Source organism: Ascaphus truei, chromosome 5 (assembly GCF_040206685.1).
Source record: "Ascaphus truei isolate aAscTru1 chromosome 5, aAscTru1.hap1, whole genome shotgun sequence".
NCBI lineage: Eukaryota > Metazoa > Chordata > Amphibia > Anura > Ascaphidae > Ascaphus > Ascaphus truei.
Window position 1 is genome coordinate 245,497,094 of NC_134487.1, and position 14,477 is coordinate 245,511,570.

General features: G+C 37.1%; 1 protein-coding gene across 8 annotated transcripts in view; it reads right to left on the reverse strand.

The window, feature by feature from the left end:
- Positions 1–14,477, reverse strand: part of TENM2 (teneurin transmembrane protein 2) — a 2,373,952-nt gene that overhangs the window by 39,305 nt on the left and 2,320,170 nt on the right. For 7 of the 8 annotated variants that reach the window (XM_075601896.1, XM_075601892.1, XM_075601893.1 and 4 more), the window contains 6 exons: positions 13,542–13,685; positions 12,456–12,705; positions 10,403–10,423; positions 4,726–4,958; positions 2,835–2,989; positions 1,334–2,208 (listed from right to left, as the gene is read on the reverse strand). In XM_075601896.1, the coding sequence (XP_075458011.1) occupies positions 1,334–2,208; positions 2,835–2,989; positions 4,726–4,958; positions 10,403–10,423; positions 12,456–12,705; positions 13,542–13,685 (1,678 nt within the window). The remainder of the gene's footprint in view (positions 1–1,333; positions 2,209–2,834; positions 2,990–4,725; positions 4,959–10,402; positions 10,424–12,455; positions 12,706–13,541; positions 13,686–14,477) is intronic. The other variant, XM_075601894.1, reaches the window with a different exon arrangement.

Consider the following 14,477-nt stretch of genomic DNA (forward strand, 5'->3'; position numbering starts at 1 on the left):
TAAAGTGCCCACAGTGTATACAGCGCTTTGCAAAAAGTGTGTGTGTGTGTGGGACTGTATACCAAAGGTGTGGGTAGTTGTAGAAATGTAAGAGGGTGTTGCATTACTACACACATTAATAGTAATTCAACACCCTCTTACATTTCTACACCTACCCACACTATTGGTATACACTCCCACACACACCTTTTGCAAGGCACTGTATATACTGTGGGTGCTTTACAAATTTATATTTACACACATACATGCATACTCGTACATCACTAACATTCAGTGACCATTTAACACCTTAAGGCGGGAGGGATAGGCTTCATTCAAAAACATGCCAGGATGCACTGTTATTAAGTCTTAACCTTTCTTGCTTTATCCATTGTACCAGTGCCTAAAAAAAGAGATCAGTGTATCTCGAAAGCTCTCACAAATAAAAGCATTTAGTTAGCCACAGAACAGTATTGTCTATTTGTTCTTGATTATATCTATATACATATATAGATATATATCTATATATAGATGTGTAGATAAAAAAATTGCTGAGCTATTACACTTCAAGTATAGCATATTTAGGAAATGTAAAACAACAAGCATTTTGTAAATCTGCGAAGAACGAAGAAAAGAAAAAGTTTACACAGAAAGTGACAGTGATCACACTTTTTCTTTTGAGGTGACAAAATGTAAAACTATCAACCTGCTGGAAAACATTTAATTAATATGGTAATGCACTATAGTCAAGGCCTGGATTATGTTCCCACTTATGCTTTATGATGGCACATGGTCGTGGCTAACACTCTAGAGGATCCTGTTAAGTTAAATGAAGATATCACAAGTAGTTCTGTGATTAGCTTGTACGCATCACCAGTGTCGCTGTCCTGGTTTTCATACTACAGATGATTACTAGACAAGTCTACAAACAATTGTGGAAAATGTATGAAAATACATATGTTTGGTTTTACAGCTTTTCTTAATTGGAAATTGAATACTGAAAGAAGTAAAATATAACACATTGCTGGGTAGCCCCTGAAAATGAATATGTAGCAATGTATACTCATGTTGAGTATAGCTACACATTTCCAGTTATTATTTTTCCTACTGAGACAAAAAAAAACGTAGGCCGCTTGTTATAAATGGCTTTTGTGCCACTGTCTAGCTTTTTTTCGTCTCCAGTGATACTTTTGTATTTGCACTTAGAATATGTCTCCCTGGATGTTTAAATGACTGCCTGCAACCAAACACATTCATCCAACATAACTTGTCATAGCAAACACTTTAGGTAGCCAGTAACAATATACAGAAGATTGCCAAAATGAATGTAATTATTATATCAATATGTACTTACTCATAAAATGTTGTCCAGCCAGTCTCATCACTTTTTGTTGCCAAAAGACCAGTATTTCCATCATAGGTCATCAAAGCCAGTTCCAGACTCTGTGTTGAGACTAACTTTAGTCCACCATTGGTAGTGAGTGTCAAGGTAATAACCTGATTGTCAGGCATTATAAAAAGCCGTGGAGTCCCATTAGTGTCCCTACGAATTTTCAAGGAGTTCCCGTTGTTATCAACCAATTCTGTCACGTCATTTTCAGCGCTGTAAGTAAAATTGTACAAATATTCTCCCGTAACAAGGCTTTGAGTATACTGATGGATTCCATTGCCATTGAAGATGTATAACTCTTGTTCTCCTGGAGATGCAACTTCATACTGGTTAAAGGAATTAAGAACTGGCTTGTTTTGAAGAACAGCTCTAATACGAATATTCCCAAGGTCAGCTAGGTATATTGTTCCATCAGGTGCCACAGCTAAAGACGATGGGGAATTTAAGAAGGCATCGGTAGCATAACCATCATCTCCAGCATAACAATTGCAGTTGACATCATCTTTGCAGTTGCAGTCAGAAGCTGCCCCAGCTAAAAGAGAGATTTCACCATTGGTTGTCACTTGTCGTATTCGATTAATTTTCTTTTCATTTGTTTCTGCAATGTAAAGGATCCCAGTGTGTGAAATAGCTACTGCGCTTGCAGACTCAAGTGCAGAATGAATAGCCAGTTTGCTAAGAGAATAGTCTATACCAGGTACCTGGCAATGCATTGGACGTCCAGCTATGATGCTGACTTGGTGATTTTCTGTAATACGCAAAATAACATTGTTCTCTAATACATAGAGTGAATTATCCATTGGATTGACAGCCAGATCGGTCGGCCATTCCATGCGCACCTATGAAATATTCCATAAATTATTATGATGACCAAAATAAAATGTTTGAAATGTGATTTTACATGGAATGTGAATGCTAAAGGTAACAATTAATGTAAGAGGCTAACAAATCACTATTGGTACATTACAATGAGTAGTACATAATAAATGTGTATGTTTTCAATCCTGCATAGTTCACCATAAAACAAGTTTTTGTAAGGGATGTAAAAGTCTAATTGGCTTCCCTAAACAAATCTAACCATGCTAATAGCAAAAGTATTGACTACTTGACATTTTTTTTTAAAATTAAGTGCTCTCTTTACCACTATCCCACACTGTCCTTGCCAGAGAGCCAATAAAGTTAATGGGAGGAGAGGAGTAGCTGGTTATGCATGTAATAGCAAACTCTCTCAGGTTACCATGTTTATATAATACCGTCAAAATGATTTACAAATATGTATACAGTAGGTGTCTGTTTTTAAAACTGCATTGATCACCAGATGCAACACCTTAAATATGTCACTGCCATTAGTGCACTTTGGTCCTAGGAGGGATTGCCCCCTTTACGTCTCCAATTTCATTAAAGCTGTATTTGGTACACTTAATGTGATCTCGTAATCCAAATATACAAAACATGAAATCTATACCTGAGTGATGTCCATAACCGAATCACAGCTCAGGGGCCGACCTGCTGCCAGGTCATTAGAACCTAGCAGAGTAGAAATGATTCCATTCTGGTCAACTTTCCGAATCATGGTTGCATCAACAAAGTAGATTAGTCCATTCTTATCCACTGCAATGCCTTAGACAAAATAAAACAAGATTCAGATGCTTGATTATGCTCTGATACTGTTTCTGAAAAAGCAGGATTCATTTGAAATTTCTTAAGAAGAGGAATGTGGTGTATGTGGTGCTCAAAATTGAGCAGGTAGCATCCTTAAACATATTGTTAATGAAATCCTTAATTAGGAGGTCCGGCGATGATGGAGTGCCCCTCAATAATGCAATGATTCTGCGTGATGACTGTAGGGGAAGTGACAAGTGGAGTCAGTTGAGACAACCACCGGGATGTACACAATAATCACCCTGACAGTATTATAAGGAGGAACTATGTCCATAACAGCAGGATTTGAATAAGGCACATTGGCACTTTACCTGCTCCTTCAGGGGGCACTCTCAGGATCAGTAGCGTGCAATCCATCCATAGGTATATTCAAGAAGGTAGTTGTTGTAGATAGAGCACAGCTTCCAGACTCCCTGTAATGTGAAGCAGGGAAAAACAAAACCAGGCCACTCCGCAGTAGTTTCAAAATTGTATTAGCCAACTAACACATACAGGGAAAAAGGGGACAAATAGAACGCACCTACGCGTTTCGTACAGAGGTACTTTATCAAGGTCCTCTGTACGAAACCTTGATAAAGTACCTCTGTACGAAACGCGTAGGTGCGTTCTATTTGTCCCCTTTTTCCCTGTATGTGTTAGTTGGCTAATACAATTTTGAAACTACTGCGGAGTGGCCTGGTTTTGTTTTTCCCTGCTTCACATTACAGGGAGTCTGGAAGCTGTGCTCTATCTACAACAACTACCTTCTTGAAATTTCTTAAGAAAACTGTTAGTTGTGTAAAAGTCATATGGGATTTGCATACTTTATTAGTATAGGACATGTTATTAACTGCCCGGTTCATTCTAATGATATCACAGAAGACAGCATATCTTGAATTCCAAGTACCTCAATAGGTTCTGGATGTTCATGGTTTGATTTCCCACAGTAACATTTGCAAGGAAAGGGATTCCAGTGCAAGACGATCAAAGCTAGCTCCATATGACTTTGGGTAAACCACTTTACCATACTGTATATTCTGTATCTTAACCTAAACAAAATAGTTTGATGCCCAAAGGAATGCATCATACCTTTAATATTCTGGAGATATTGCTATACAAGAATGAAGCATTCATATCATTAGTCACCAAGAAAGGTAATTAGCGATGACCAAAGGAATGTTCTAAAATTATAGTTTGCCACAACAAAGTAGCATACATAATTAATGCACTTAAGAAAGGTTCATCAAGGTAACATTATTTAACTTGTGTGGGTGATGTGAATAGTCTATCTTATTTAATTCCCAAGTTTATTGTCCCCTGCATAGCAGTGTCTTTTATTAAGGTCTATTGCATAATTTGGGGTTAAGAAACACAAACTTGAAAGATAATTTATAGATATTACCCAACAACTTACATTACCATGCTGAGCCTATTTTAAAAATGATGTATGCTTATGACTGAAATATGAGGAAGTACCCAGCAAAAAGAAAAGGATGCTTATGCATACAATATAACAGCAATTTGTTTAAATTTGTTCCAAATACAAGAGTTCGTAGGGTATGAAGACTATTTTTATTCCATTGGTGCCATAATAAAATCATGCCCATGCTTTTTGGGGATTCTGAACAAGATGTTGTGTTTGCAGTTTATCTAAGGCATTGAGACACACAGCCAATTCAATAGTGTCTCTATAATATAGTACTTTCTTTGCTTACCTCGAGGGTTGGTCAAGATCGCATCCACCGCCTTTCCTCCGTTTCCACATCTGGCTTCATCGAAGGGCATACATTGTTCTCCATTTCCAGCTATAACTTCTAAGTTGGTTGCTAGGTCTTTTGCTCCAGTGGGAGACTTGATTCTGTAAATTCTGCGGCTGTTGGTATCTGACAGATATAATGAACCTGACACAGGGTCTACAGCCAGATAGTACTTATGTGCTATGTTGTTGCTTCAGAGAGAGGAAACAAAACATACAGGAAATAATTAAAATAACTTACATTAGATATTCTACAAAACCATCTCATCATATGAATCAATTTGTACATTTTAAAGCACTATTTGATACACATTTCATACAAATGCCAGTTTGATTTGTTTGTAGCTATACAAATACATTCACTAGTCCACATTTCTATTTTGGATTTGCTTGTGGCCCTAAATACACATCATAATATATGTATTCAAAAGACGTACAATTATAACGCTTGTTTTAAAGTGGTTGGATAGGATCAGAATGCTGGAATAAAATTCCCTGGAACTGACTGTCTGACATTAAAATAGGTAACTCTAAAGGCTAAGATTTGCAACCAATTCTGTAATCAAAAACCAGCAATGTCCTCAATATCACCTACAGAGGATTTGTTTACTATAGTGTTTAAGGTAGTTCTGCCTCTAGGGCTGTCTAATACTGTAAATGTTGGGGCCTTTCTAGGTAAATTTGAATGCCTGAGATGCAGGCCCTCTGATGGAGAAAATTGTTTGAACTACTTAAAACTGGTCAGCTCGTTGGTGGTTAGAGACCTCTGCGCTAATTTATTTCTCACAAACAAGTGACATCTATTTCTGTAAACCATCTGTTAATCCAAAAATTGTGTGAAATCCAATCTTAATCTCTCATCAAATTTTCATTGAAATGTAACATTGAACATCTGTGCTTATATCGCTTCATCAAATGCAAATTGTAATTAATTCTACTTGAACTGTTTTTTTAGCCTTGCTGGTCAGTTTTATAGAGAAGCTGTTTGAAAGTTTAGTAAAAGAAACATATGTTCAAAGAGACGGAGATGGCATTAAATTACGTTTACAGTAGTCATAGATCTCTTAAAAGATCATGTACTTTACACAGGAATAGATCCAGGAGAGAGGTTTTTGAATTCTAGAATATCATTCCATTATTCAGGATGACATTTTCTTGATATGATATATAGGGGCATATTTACTATGCAGTGCTCTGCCATAAACAGAGGTGGATTGGGCCATTGGGATACTGGGCAAATGCCCGTTGTGCTGGTGGGTCTATGGGCCGGAGCCAAAGCATACCCACAGCACCGATGCACAGCACACCCATGCTTGTGCTGTGAGCCAGTGCTGTGCTATGCATTGCGGTTACAGAGGCTCTTCCCCACAACAATAAAACTGGTTGCTGGGGGAGACAGCAGGGCCTCTGTACGATTTTACCTTTTATGGAGCAATTCTCCATCAATATCGACGCGTCATGTGACACTGTATTGTCATGGCGACGCAATGACACACGGGAACACGTTACCATGACAACCTACAGTCACGTGACATAGCGATGTCATGATGCCGCAATGTCGTTGGTTGAGAACCAGCAGCTAAGTGAAAAAAGCCTGGGCCACATTTCATCTGCAATCCACCCTTGGCCATAAAACACCTTCTTTGCCAGAAGTCACCTTATAGCACATACACTTGCCTGGGCAAGAAGGCGCCTTCAGGTGCCTGAGGGTGTCTTATGGAAAAGAACCACCTTGTAAATATGGGCCATAATGTAGTCTTTATTTTTTACAACACGTGTCTCTTAATCAACAAGGTAGCAAGATGCGCACATGATTCTGGGAGTGTTTACTGGAAGAGCTAGGGAGCACATAAAAGCCAGTGATAAACAAATTAGACGTATTCAAATTTGCATTGTGGTCTATTATTTTCCAATTCTTTAAGCGGGGAAAAAAAAGTCTATAAAAAATAAATATTTTTTGAAATCAGGTCTGAAGTGGCAGTAACCTCTTAAGCCTGCAATGTGCAGTCAATGTAACAAACTTGATCAACAAGCAAGAAATGTTTTTGTTTGAAGGGAAATCCTTGAACTCAATTGTATTCCTCAGGGATACAAAATCTGTAGAATGCACAAATCCTCATGAAAAGGCTCTTTTGTAAGGTTTATAAACAGGGTTGAAATCCCTCTGTAGTAATGGGAAACATGTCAGTGTTTTTCTTTTGAGCACTATTTTTACTGCTATTTAATTTTGCTCGTAAAATGGTGGTACTTTTATCATTAAGTCAGGTTGCACATGTAAGGATTTAATCAATAGACCTGTTACTCTCATACTTCGACAGTACTTCAGAATAAAGAATATTAAAAAAATAAATACCCACATGGGACTAAACGGACTGCCTTTTCTTTTGTATTTAACCCCCGTTCATTTTTTTCTAGGTTTTCTATTTTACGCTCATAGGGGGTTATGCACTAAGCAGTGATAAGTGGGTTTTCTGGGTGCTATGCACAAAGCAGTGATAAGTGCTTTTAAGTGAGATAACTGCCTTTATAGCGTGATACTGCCTGTTGTGAGATTCACAAAGCAGTGATAACAGTGCAGTATCGTGCTATAATGGCTACTTAAAAGCACTTATCACTGCTTTGTGAATCTCACAGAAGGCAGTATCACGCTATAATGGCTTTTTATCTCTCTTAAAAGCACTTATCACTGCTTAGTGCATAACCCCCATATTGCGTTAAGGGACGTCACCTTCGATGTACTGTATAGGCTACCTGAAGTGGGCCATTTAAGATAGATCTAACCTGTGCTCCATTTTGTTCTGTTGTATTATCCAAAAACTTGCATAAATAAACCATTAAAAAATTGTTAAAGACCCACTAGCCCTTAAAAGAGTCATCTCCCTGGTTGTCATATGCTGCTCTAACATAATGTTTTCTCCTTTTAGCTATTTATTATACCTGTATACACAGAAACATGTATTAACTAGACCAATGGCATAAATATATCAATATTTATGACAGGAAGGATGAAAACATTATGGAGACCACTTATATTGTATGAGATACACACAAAATACTTATTATACTGTATGTTTCACTCAAAATGGCTTCAATAACGCTTCAATGCTGTTATTGAAGTGCGCACCTATTGAAATACTTTGATGAAAAGATAGATATTTCGTAAATTCAATTGAAAATATATTTTAACTAAAAAATAACAGTGGCTGAACCTTTAGTCCTTTATGCTTCGCATTGGGTCAGAAGCCCCCACAGTGAATTCATGGAGCGCAGGGGAAAATGATAGTCTTGTCATACATTTTATTGAACAAAATTATAGTTCTTCAGAAGTACAGTATAGCTGTTCAAATCTTTCAGGACCTTACTAGTACTTTAAGGAAATGGTCTAAGATGGGATCCAAAATACAAGATAGTGTGTCCCTATTCAATTTGTAGGTCTCAAACCTAATGTCATTATGTGATTGTATGCAAGTGATAGTTCTCCTAGTTCCTTTTTTCCATAGAAATGTAGGACAAATGTAAACCTGACAGCACTGGGATTAGAGTTAGAACACAAGGACTGGATCGAAATTTCATGATGACATGGAGTCAGAATGGGTGTAGTGAGTTGGTTGAAATGAACCAGATACATCTAGTTGTTTCTTGCCTGCCAGTTTTTTTTTAGGACGGTTTGATCTTATCCTGCTTGTTATATTTACATCATTTCCTATTATGGGATTAGTACTATTTAGTAAAAGAAGACTACACGTTTTAAACTGCTTATAGGGTTGAGTTAAAAACTAGTAGGACTAAACCAACTTTAGAGTTAATATGGGCTGAAGGATAATGTGATAATGTCACTTCTTGTTTCCAGATCACAAAAAGCTTTGTAGATGATTAGAGAAAGCATGCTTCATTGGACCACAGTAATCAGTCGGTAAACCCACCACTGATGAATGGCAGCAAAAGGTCAAAAGACCTAAGGTATGATATGACATGAATTGGATTGTAATGCGATAACCCTTACCATACCATAGGGAATTTGCACGGACCTTACAGACTATTAAATAAAAATGCTATTTGGTTCTATAGTATGTCCCAAATTTACTATCCAATGGTGATGCGTATGGCACTATATAATGTAAAAAAACAACATGTGGCATATTAGTTGCTTAAAGCAGCAATCCAAGAAGACTGCTTATTTTTAATTTTTAACATAGCATTGAGGCAGGGGTCAACGTAGCTGTGCCCCATTAATTTCAGCTATGGGGTCCCCCTGCTCCCTGAAATACTTGCCTCTATATGGGGTGCAGGTATCTTCCTTCAGTTTAAATGTCCCGGTAACGTCGGCCAATAGGAAGCTGCACCAGATGATGTCATGTCCTCCTATTGGCCTGTGTAACACAGAACATTTAAATATACCTTTATGTGAACCATGGCTAGCTAGCCGAAGCGGCTACCAGCACCCCCTACAGAGGTAATTATCTTGGGAAGCAGGGTGTCCCCGGAACTGAAATGATTAGGGTTAAGCTCCAAAAACCTCCTGCTTCAATCCTATTTACAACAACAACAAAAATTTAGTGCTTGGGCTGGTGCTTTAAGTGATCCTTCAAGTACAGGGAATTACCTGGCCATTAATGCCCAGGGTGGAATAGTTAACCCACCTGTGCATTTATGGTCAGGTAATGCCATGTCCTGAGAGGAACAGGACCTTCCTCCCACAAGCCCCCCCCCTCCCCCAGAACATACCCTCTCCACTGGAGCATCAGCCCTGCCTCCCATCTGCTCCTGGAAAAATACATCAGTTCTGAAAGTTGATTGGCTGATTTCAGGGCATTATTCTTCCAGCTAAGGAAATATTGGCCAGTAAAGCCCTTCTGGGATTATTACTTAATGTCTGCAATTTTGACCAATCAGAAAGCAGGGATTTCAAGAATGCCTATAATTTTTCACAATTTTTGCCAACTATGTTCATAAATTTATGAAGGTACTTTTCATCAGTTTTCAATGTGTGTGTAAAAATAACATTGTTGAGCCTTTATGTGGAGGACTAGAAGGATATACCTGTAGGTGCGATCAAGACACTAAATTAACAGGTTTCTTACATTTGATGGAGGTGTAAGAAATAATGTTTTTTTTGTTGTGTCACAACATATTTTTGAGGATCAGGCTATATACCCCCCTGTTTCTCTCCTCAATGTTTTTTCCTTCTTTTCAGCTCTCCCTTTTTCCTTTCTCTCACTCCCTCATCAAATAATAGTTCTAAATACTCCTTGTTATAGTAGTCCATCTCAAGCAATTACCGCCACTTAGCCTACTTACTGTATCTGCCTAAATAAATCCTAGTTTTGTGTTATACGTAGTACTGTAAACAAACTAATGCTGCTAAAGAATATATTTGAGTGCCACAATTATATGTTTGGCGTGCTGAACCAACATAACAATACTGTAAGTGACACTAACAACACTACATTACAACTAAAATTACATACAAAACCATGAATACGCATGTAAGTTGTGTCATTTGTGACACATTTCATTCCACCTCTTGAAAATAGAAATGCTTCTACTTTTAGCAGCTTTGTATTCAAAGCAACAACATGTCCAGAAAGATAAGCAAAGGAAACATGACGTATAAATATAGCTGCAGCCTTCCTTACCTATGTTTAAACTCTTTGTTTCTTTGGAAGAAGAAAAAAAAAGGGATGGCAGAAGGAAGAGAGAAACATTAGTTAGACAAGCTAGAAAAGACAAGGAATAGAAGAAATATAACAGGACGGCACAATTATTCCACAGTGAAAAACAATTGCCGGTTACGTGGGGGTGGTGGTGGTGGTGTTAAGCATTTGCTTTAAGAACGCGTAGGTAACATAATGGGTTCACGTCACATTAGGCAGTTGCAAAACTGGAGTCATCTGGCTTAATAAAGGGAAGTAAAATATTAACGAATGAATTTTTTAAATGTGAGTTTTTAACACCTTTGGTAATATTGAGATGTGATAAGGATGTGATAAAAAGAAAGTGAAAAGTAACTGCATGGTTTTTCTTTTAATTAAAGTCTAATGCCAATCTTTCTATTCCACATGGAACAGTACTGCAAACGGTGTATTTCTAAATAGTCCTAGGCAGACTCATTAACTACTTCACTCAGCCTACCCTGCAACTTATTGCAAAGCACTAGATCAGGGGTAGCCAACTTCAGTTCTCAAAGGTCACCAAGAGGTCAGGTTTTCAGGATATCCCTGCTTCAGCAAAGGTGGCTCAATTAGTGGCTGTCAATGACTGAGTCACTGATTGAGCCACCTGTGCTGACGCAAGGATATCATGAAAACCTGACCTGTTGGTGGCCCTTGAGGACTGAAGTTGGCCACCCCCAATCTAGATTGAAGGCCCATGTACAGTAGTATAAATACAAAAATATGTACATGCCCTGCATTCCGCTGGCTGTGCTGAGATTAAAAAAAGTGTTCAACAGTGCATGTCATCTCTGTGGCAGGATTCCCCGAACCGTCACAGAATCAATGATAAGTAAATAAAGATAGGTAGTCACACTTGTTGTGTTCAAAGGTTCGTCAGACCATTTGAATATTATTCAACAGAGACAACTAGTGGCACAACATGTCGGGCGTGGGGGGGGGGTTGAAACCGAACCAGAGGAAGGGTTCATTTTGTACCTGAAAGGTTGTGTCACTAATTGTTTCTTTTTAATATTATTTAAGTACAGTAGAAGCCTTGTTAATCCAGTTGCAATTGTGTTAAGTGGAAAGTAAAGGAGTACTTCAGTATTACGTGATACCATTTTTTTATTTGGACTCACAATTTATATTTGACATTTGAATATTATTAAAATGGTTTGATGATCCTTTGAACATAACTGCCTCTCCTTGTTTGCTTATCCCTGTGCAGTAGCACTGCAATTATTTCTAAATGACTAGATGTGTTTCCCATAAATCCAATATTACTTTAGGTCCCAATATATACAGTATATTGGAACCCCTTCCCCATTCAGTTAATGGTTTTATTTTTAGAACTTGGGCTACAACATTTTCCTCTCTTCCTGTCATATAATCATCTCTGAAAAAGTGTCTTAAAAATTCAAACCTCTTCTATATGTTTAAAAAAAAAAAAAAAGCTATCTTTTAATTCCTGTAGATGGCAATGTAGAATAAACCACCAATGTAAATGTTAGAAAACACGTAAATTTGCTGATGTGCACTTAATGGATCATCTTCTGACAGAGATAAATGTCATTCTTAGTCCATAGGACATTAGCAAAGCTCAAAACATCTGTTCAAAGTTTCACTTTCTCCTTCACTGCTGAACAGGGCAGCAACACATTGCTCTTTAACATACTAAAGGTCTCCCATCTGCGCAAAAACCTATCCTAAATGATCCTACATTGAAATATTAAATATTGATCACAATGTATAAATCCTGCGAAAAGCTGCTTCCCATTCCAGATTTTTTTTAGTTGTATATGTATTGCTAAGCTCGATTAGAAGCTACAGTACCAACACTTGTTCAATATCACTCATACAAATAGTTTGTGAGAACAAATGATTACAGTACTTAAGTGTCTGTTTGTGTTTAGTTTGTGACACACTAAAACCTTAGTGGTTTTGAGCTGTGTCAGGTCAACTATAAAATTCATATTAATAAAAGCATGCTGCATGACATTCCAGCTAACTTTTGTGTCAAGATTAAAATCTTTACCGAAGTTCCAAAATACTGGTGACATTTCTGGAGGGAAAGATGCGTCGTATATAATTAACATCTCCCACAAAGAGGCTTCCATCAATTCCAACTGCCAGAGCCACCGGAGCCAATAACTTGTTTCCTTCAGCAAGACCATTGCAACTTGGGCACGAGATACTCCTTCTACGTCCATTGCCCATAATGCTAGTAATCACAGCAGGCTGTTGTGATAGAAACTGATTTTCTCCACTGCCTTTATGCAGTATCCCTAACAAGATAAAATGGAAACAATTAAAATAGTGAATAGTTGGTTCTTAATGGTTGGCACTGACGTATCCTTTAAATAGAGGACTTATCCCAGTGATGATCCAGTCAAGCGTTAGGAAGCATTTTGTGTTCCTAAAAAGGTTTACTGCATAGTGAACACTATTTAATTAAAACAATGAAACAGCAAAGTGTCCTATGACATTACTGTGACTAGAAAATAATTGTGGTTAGAATTAGAAAACAGCAGCTGGAAACAAATGAAACGGCTACAGTGAAAGCTTGAGGGTCTTTCCTAAGATTTCCTACACAGATGTAGAATGGGGAAAAAAGCACTTGGAAAATAATGTCCTTAGTCAAAACAGTAGGGTAGTAAATTAACACCTAAATGTCATTTGGAATCCAATAAATATAGCTATACACACCAGCTACTCTTCAAGTCTCTATTAAGCCACAATTATAGTTGACACCATTACATTAATGTGTCATGAGTGAACACTACCGTGTCTGACTTTACAATATACCAACAGTTACGACTAGAATACAGTAGTATACTACTGCAAATAATTAGTTGAGTTTTCTGACTAATGCTAAAATTAAAGTATGGAAATGGCTTCGCTAATCCTTTTGTCATCTGATAGGTTGGGCTAAAAGTAACACACACAAAAAATGAACGGAAGAGGTGAAATGGATCATTTGTAATATTCTCCTGAATAGAGGATATATGGATAATCACTGATCACAACATACTGTTTTTCAACCCATTTAAGGGGCCATTTATGCATTGAATAGACTTGTTGGCACTTCCAACAGTGAAATATTGAACGTAGGCAAACTTACCACTTCTTATATTCAGTACATGGTGCTTATCCAAAGACCAACCTCCGAGGTTGGAAGGATCAAGTTCAAATCCTTGCAATAGAGCTGTTCTTTTTTCCCATAGAATTAAACTGAGGCAAGTTTCATATTCAAATCCAACAGACACTGGAAGATATAGTGAAAATCATTCAATCTTAGTATGAAGATGGGAACAATACAACAATTAGGCATCTGCATTATAAACATAATGAAACGAAAAATACACATTAACACAAACCACAGTCATTTTTTTAATTATTAACAATTACAGAAAATATATCCTACTTTAAAAAGCTGTAATAAAAATGGATGCTCACTTATAAGCTAGAACATTGTGAATAATAGAGGAATAGATAATATATAAATCAGAACATTTTAAATAATAGACGATTGGCGCTACTATTTTTTTTTTATTAGGCTTACAATTTAATAGTTCATCTTCTTTCAATGGCTTAGAACATTTGCAATATAGTGATAAACTGTTCTTTGTACCTTTGTCTTTAATACAGTAGTTGCACTGAATCTGACTTACTAAAAAAAATGAGATCTAATGCCAATTTCAGATATTTTAACATCGTAAGTATACTGTATATACAATCATTATTTTTTTCTTTCCAATTATTTTGTAAATATATATTTGGAGAACTTCCCTTCACGAAGGTTTTAAGTGCAATTTTACATTACGATCGTGTCAGCTTTGAAAATTGTGCAAACATTCACTGTGTATGTATGGGTGGTTTTAAAATAAGATGAGTCAAAGATTAATAAAGAGTTTCAAAGATCAGGGAAGTGATTAAACATGCTTTTTAAAGGACATCTAAATGTTTGCTCACATTGCTACCTCAAGCAGAAGTTAAAAAAAAAAAGCCAATTTCTAGCTTCAGAAACAAAAACCTACTGGGGTAATATATGTGATGT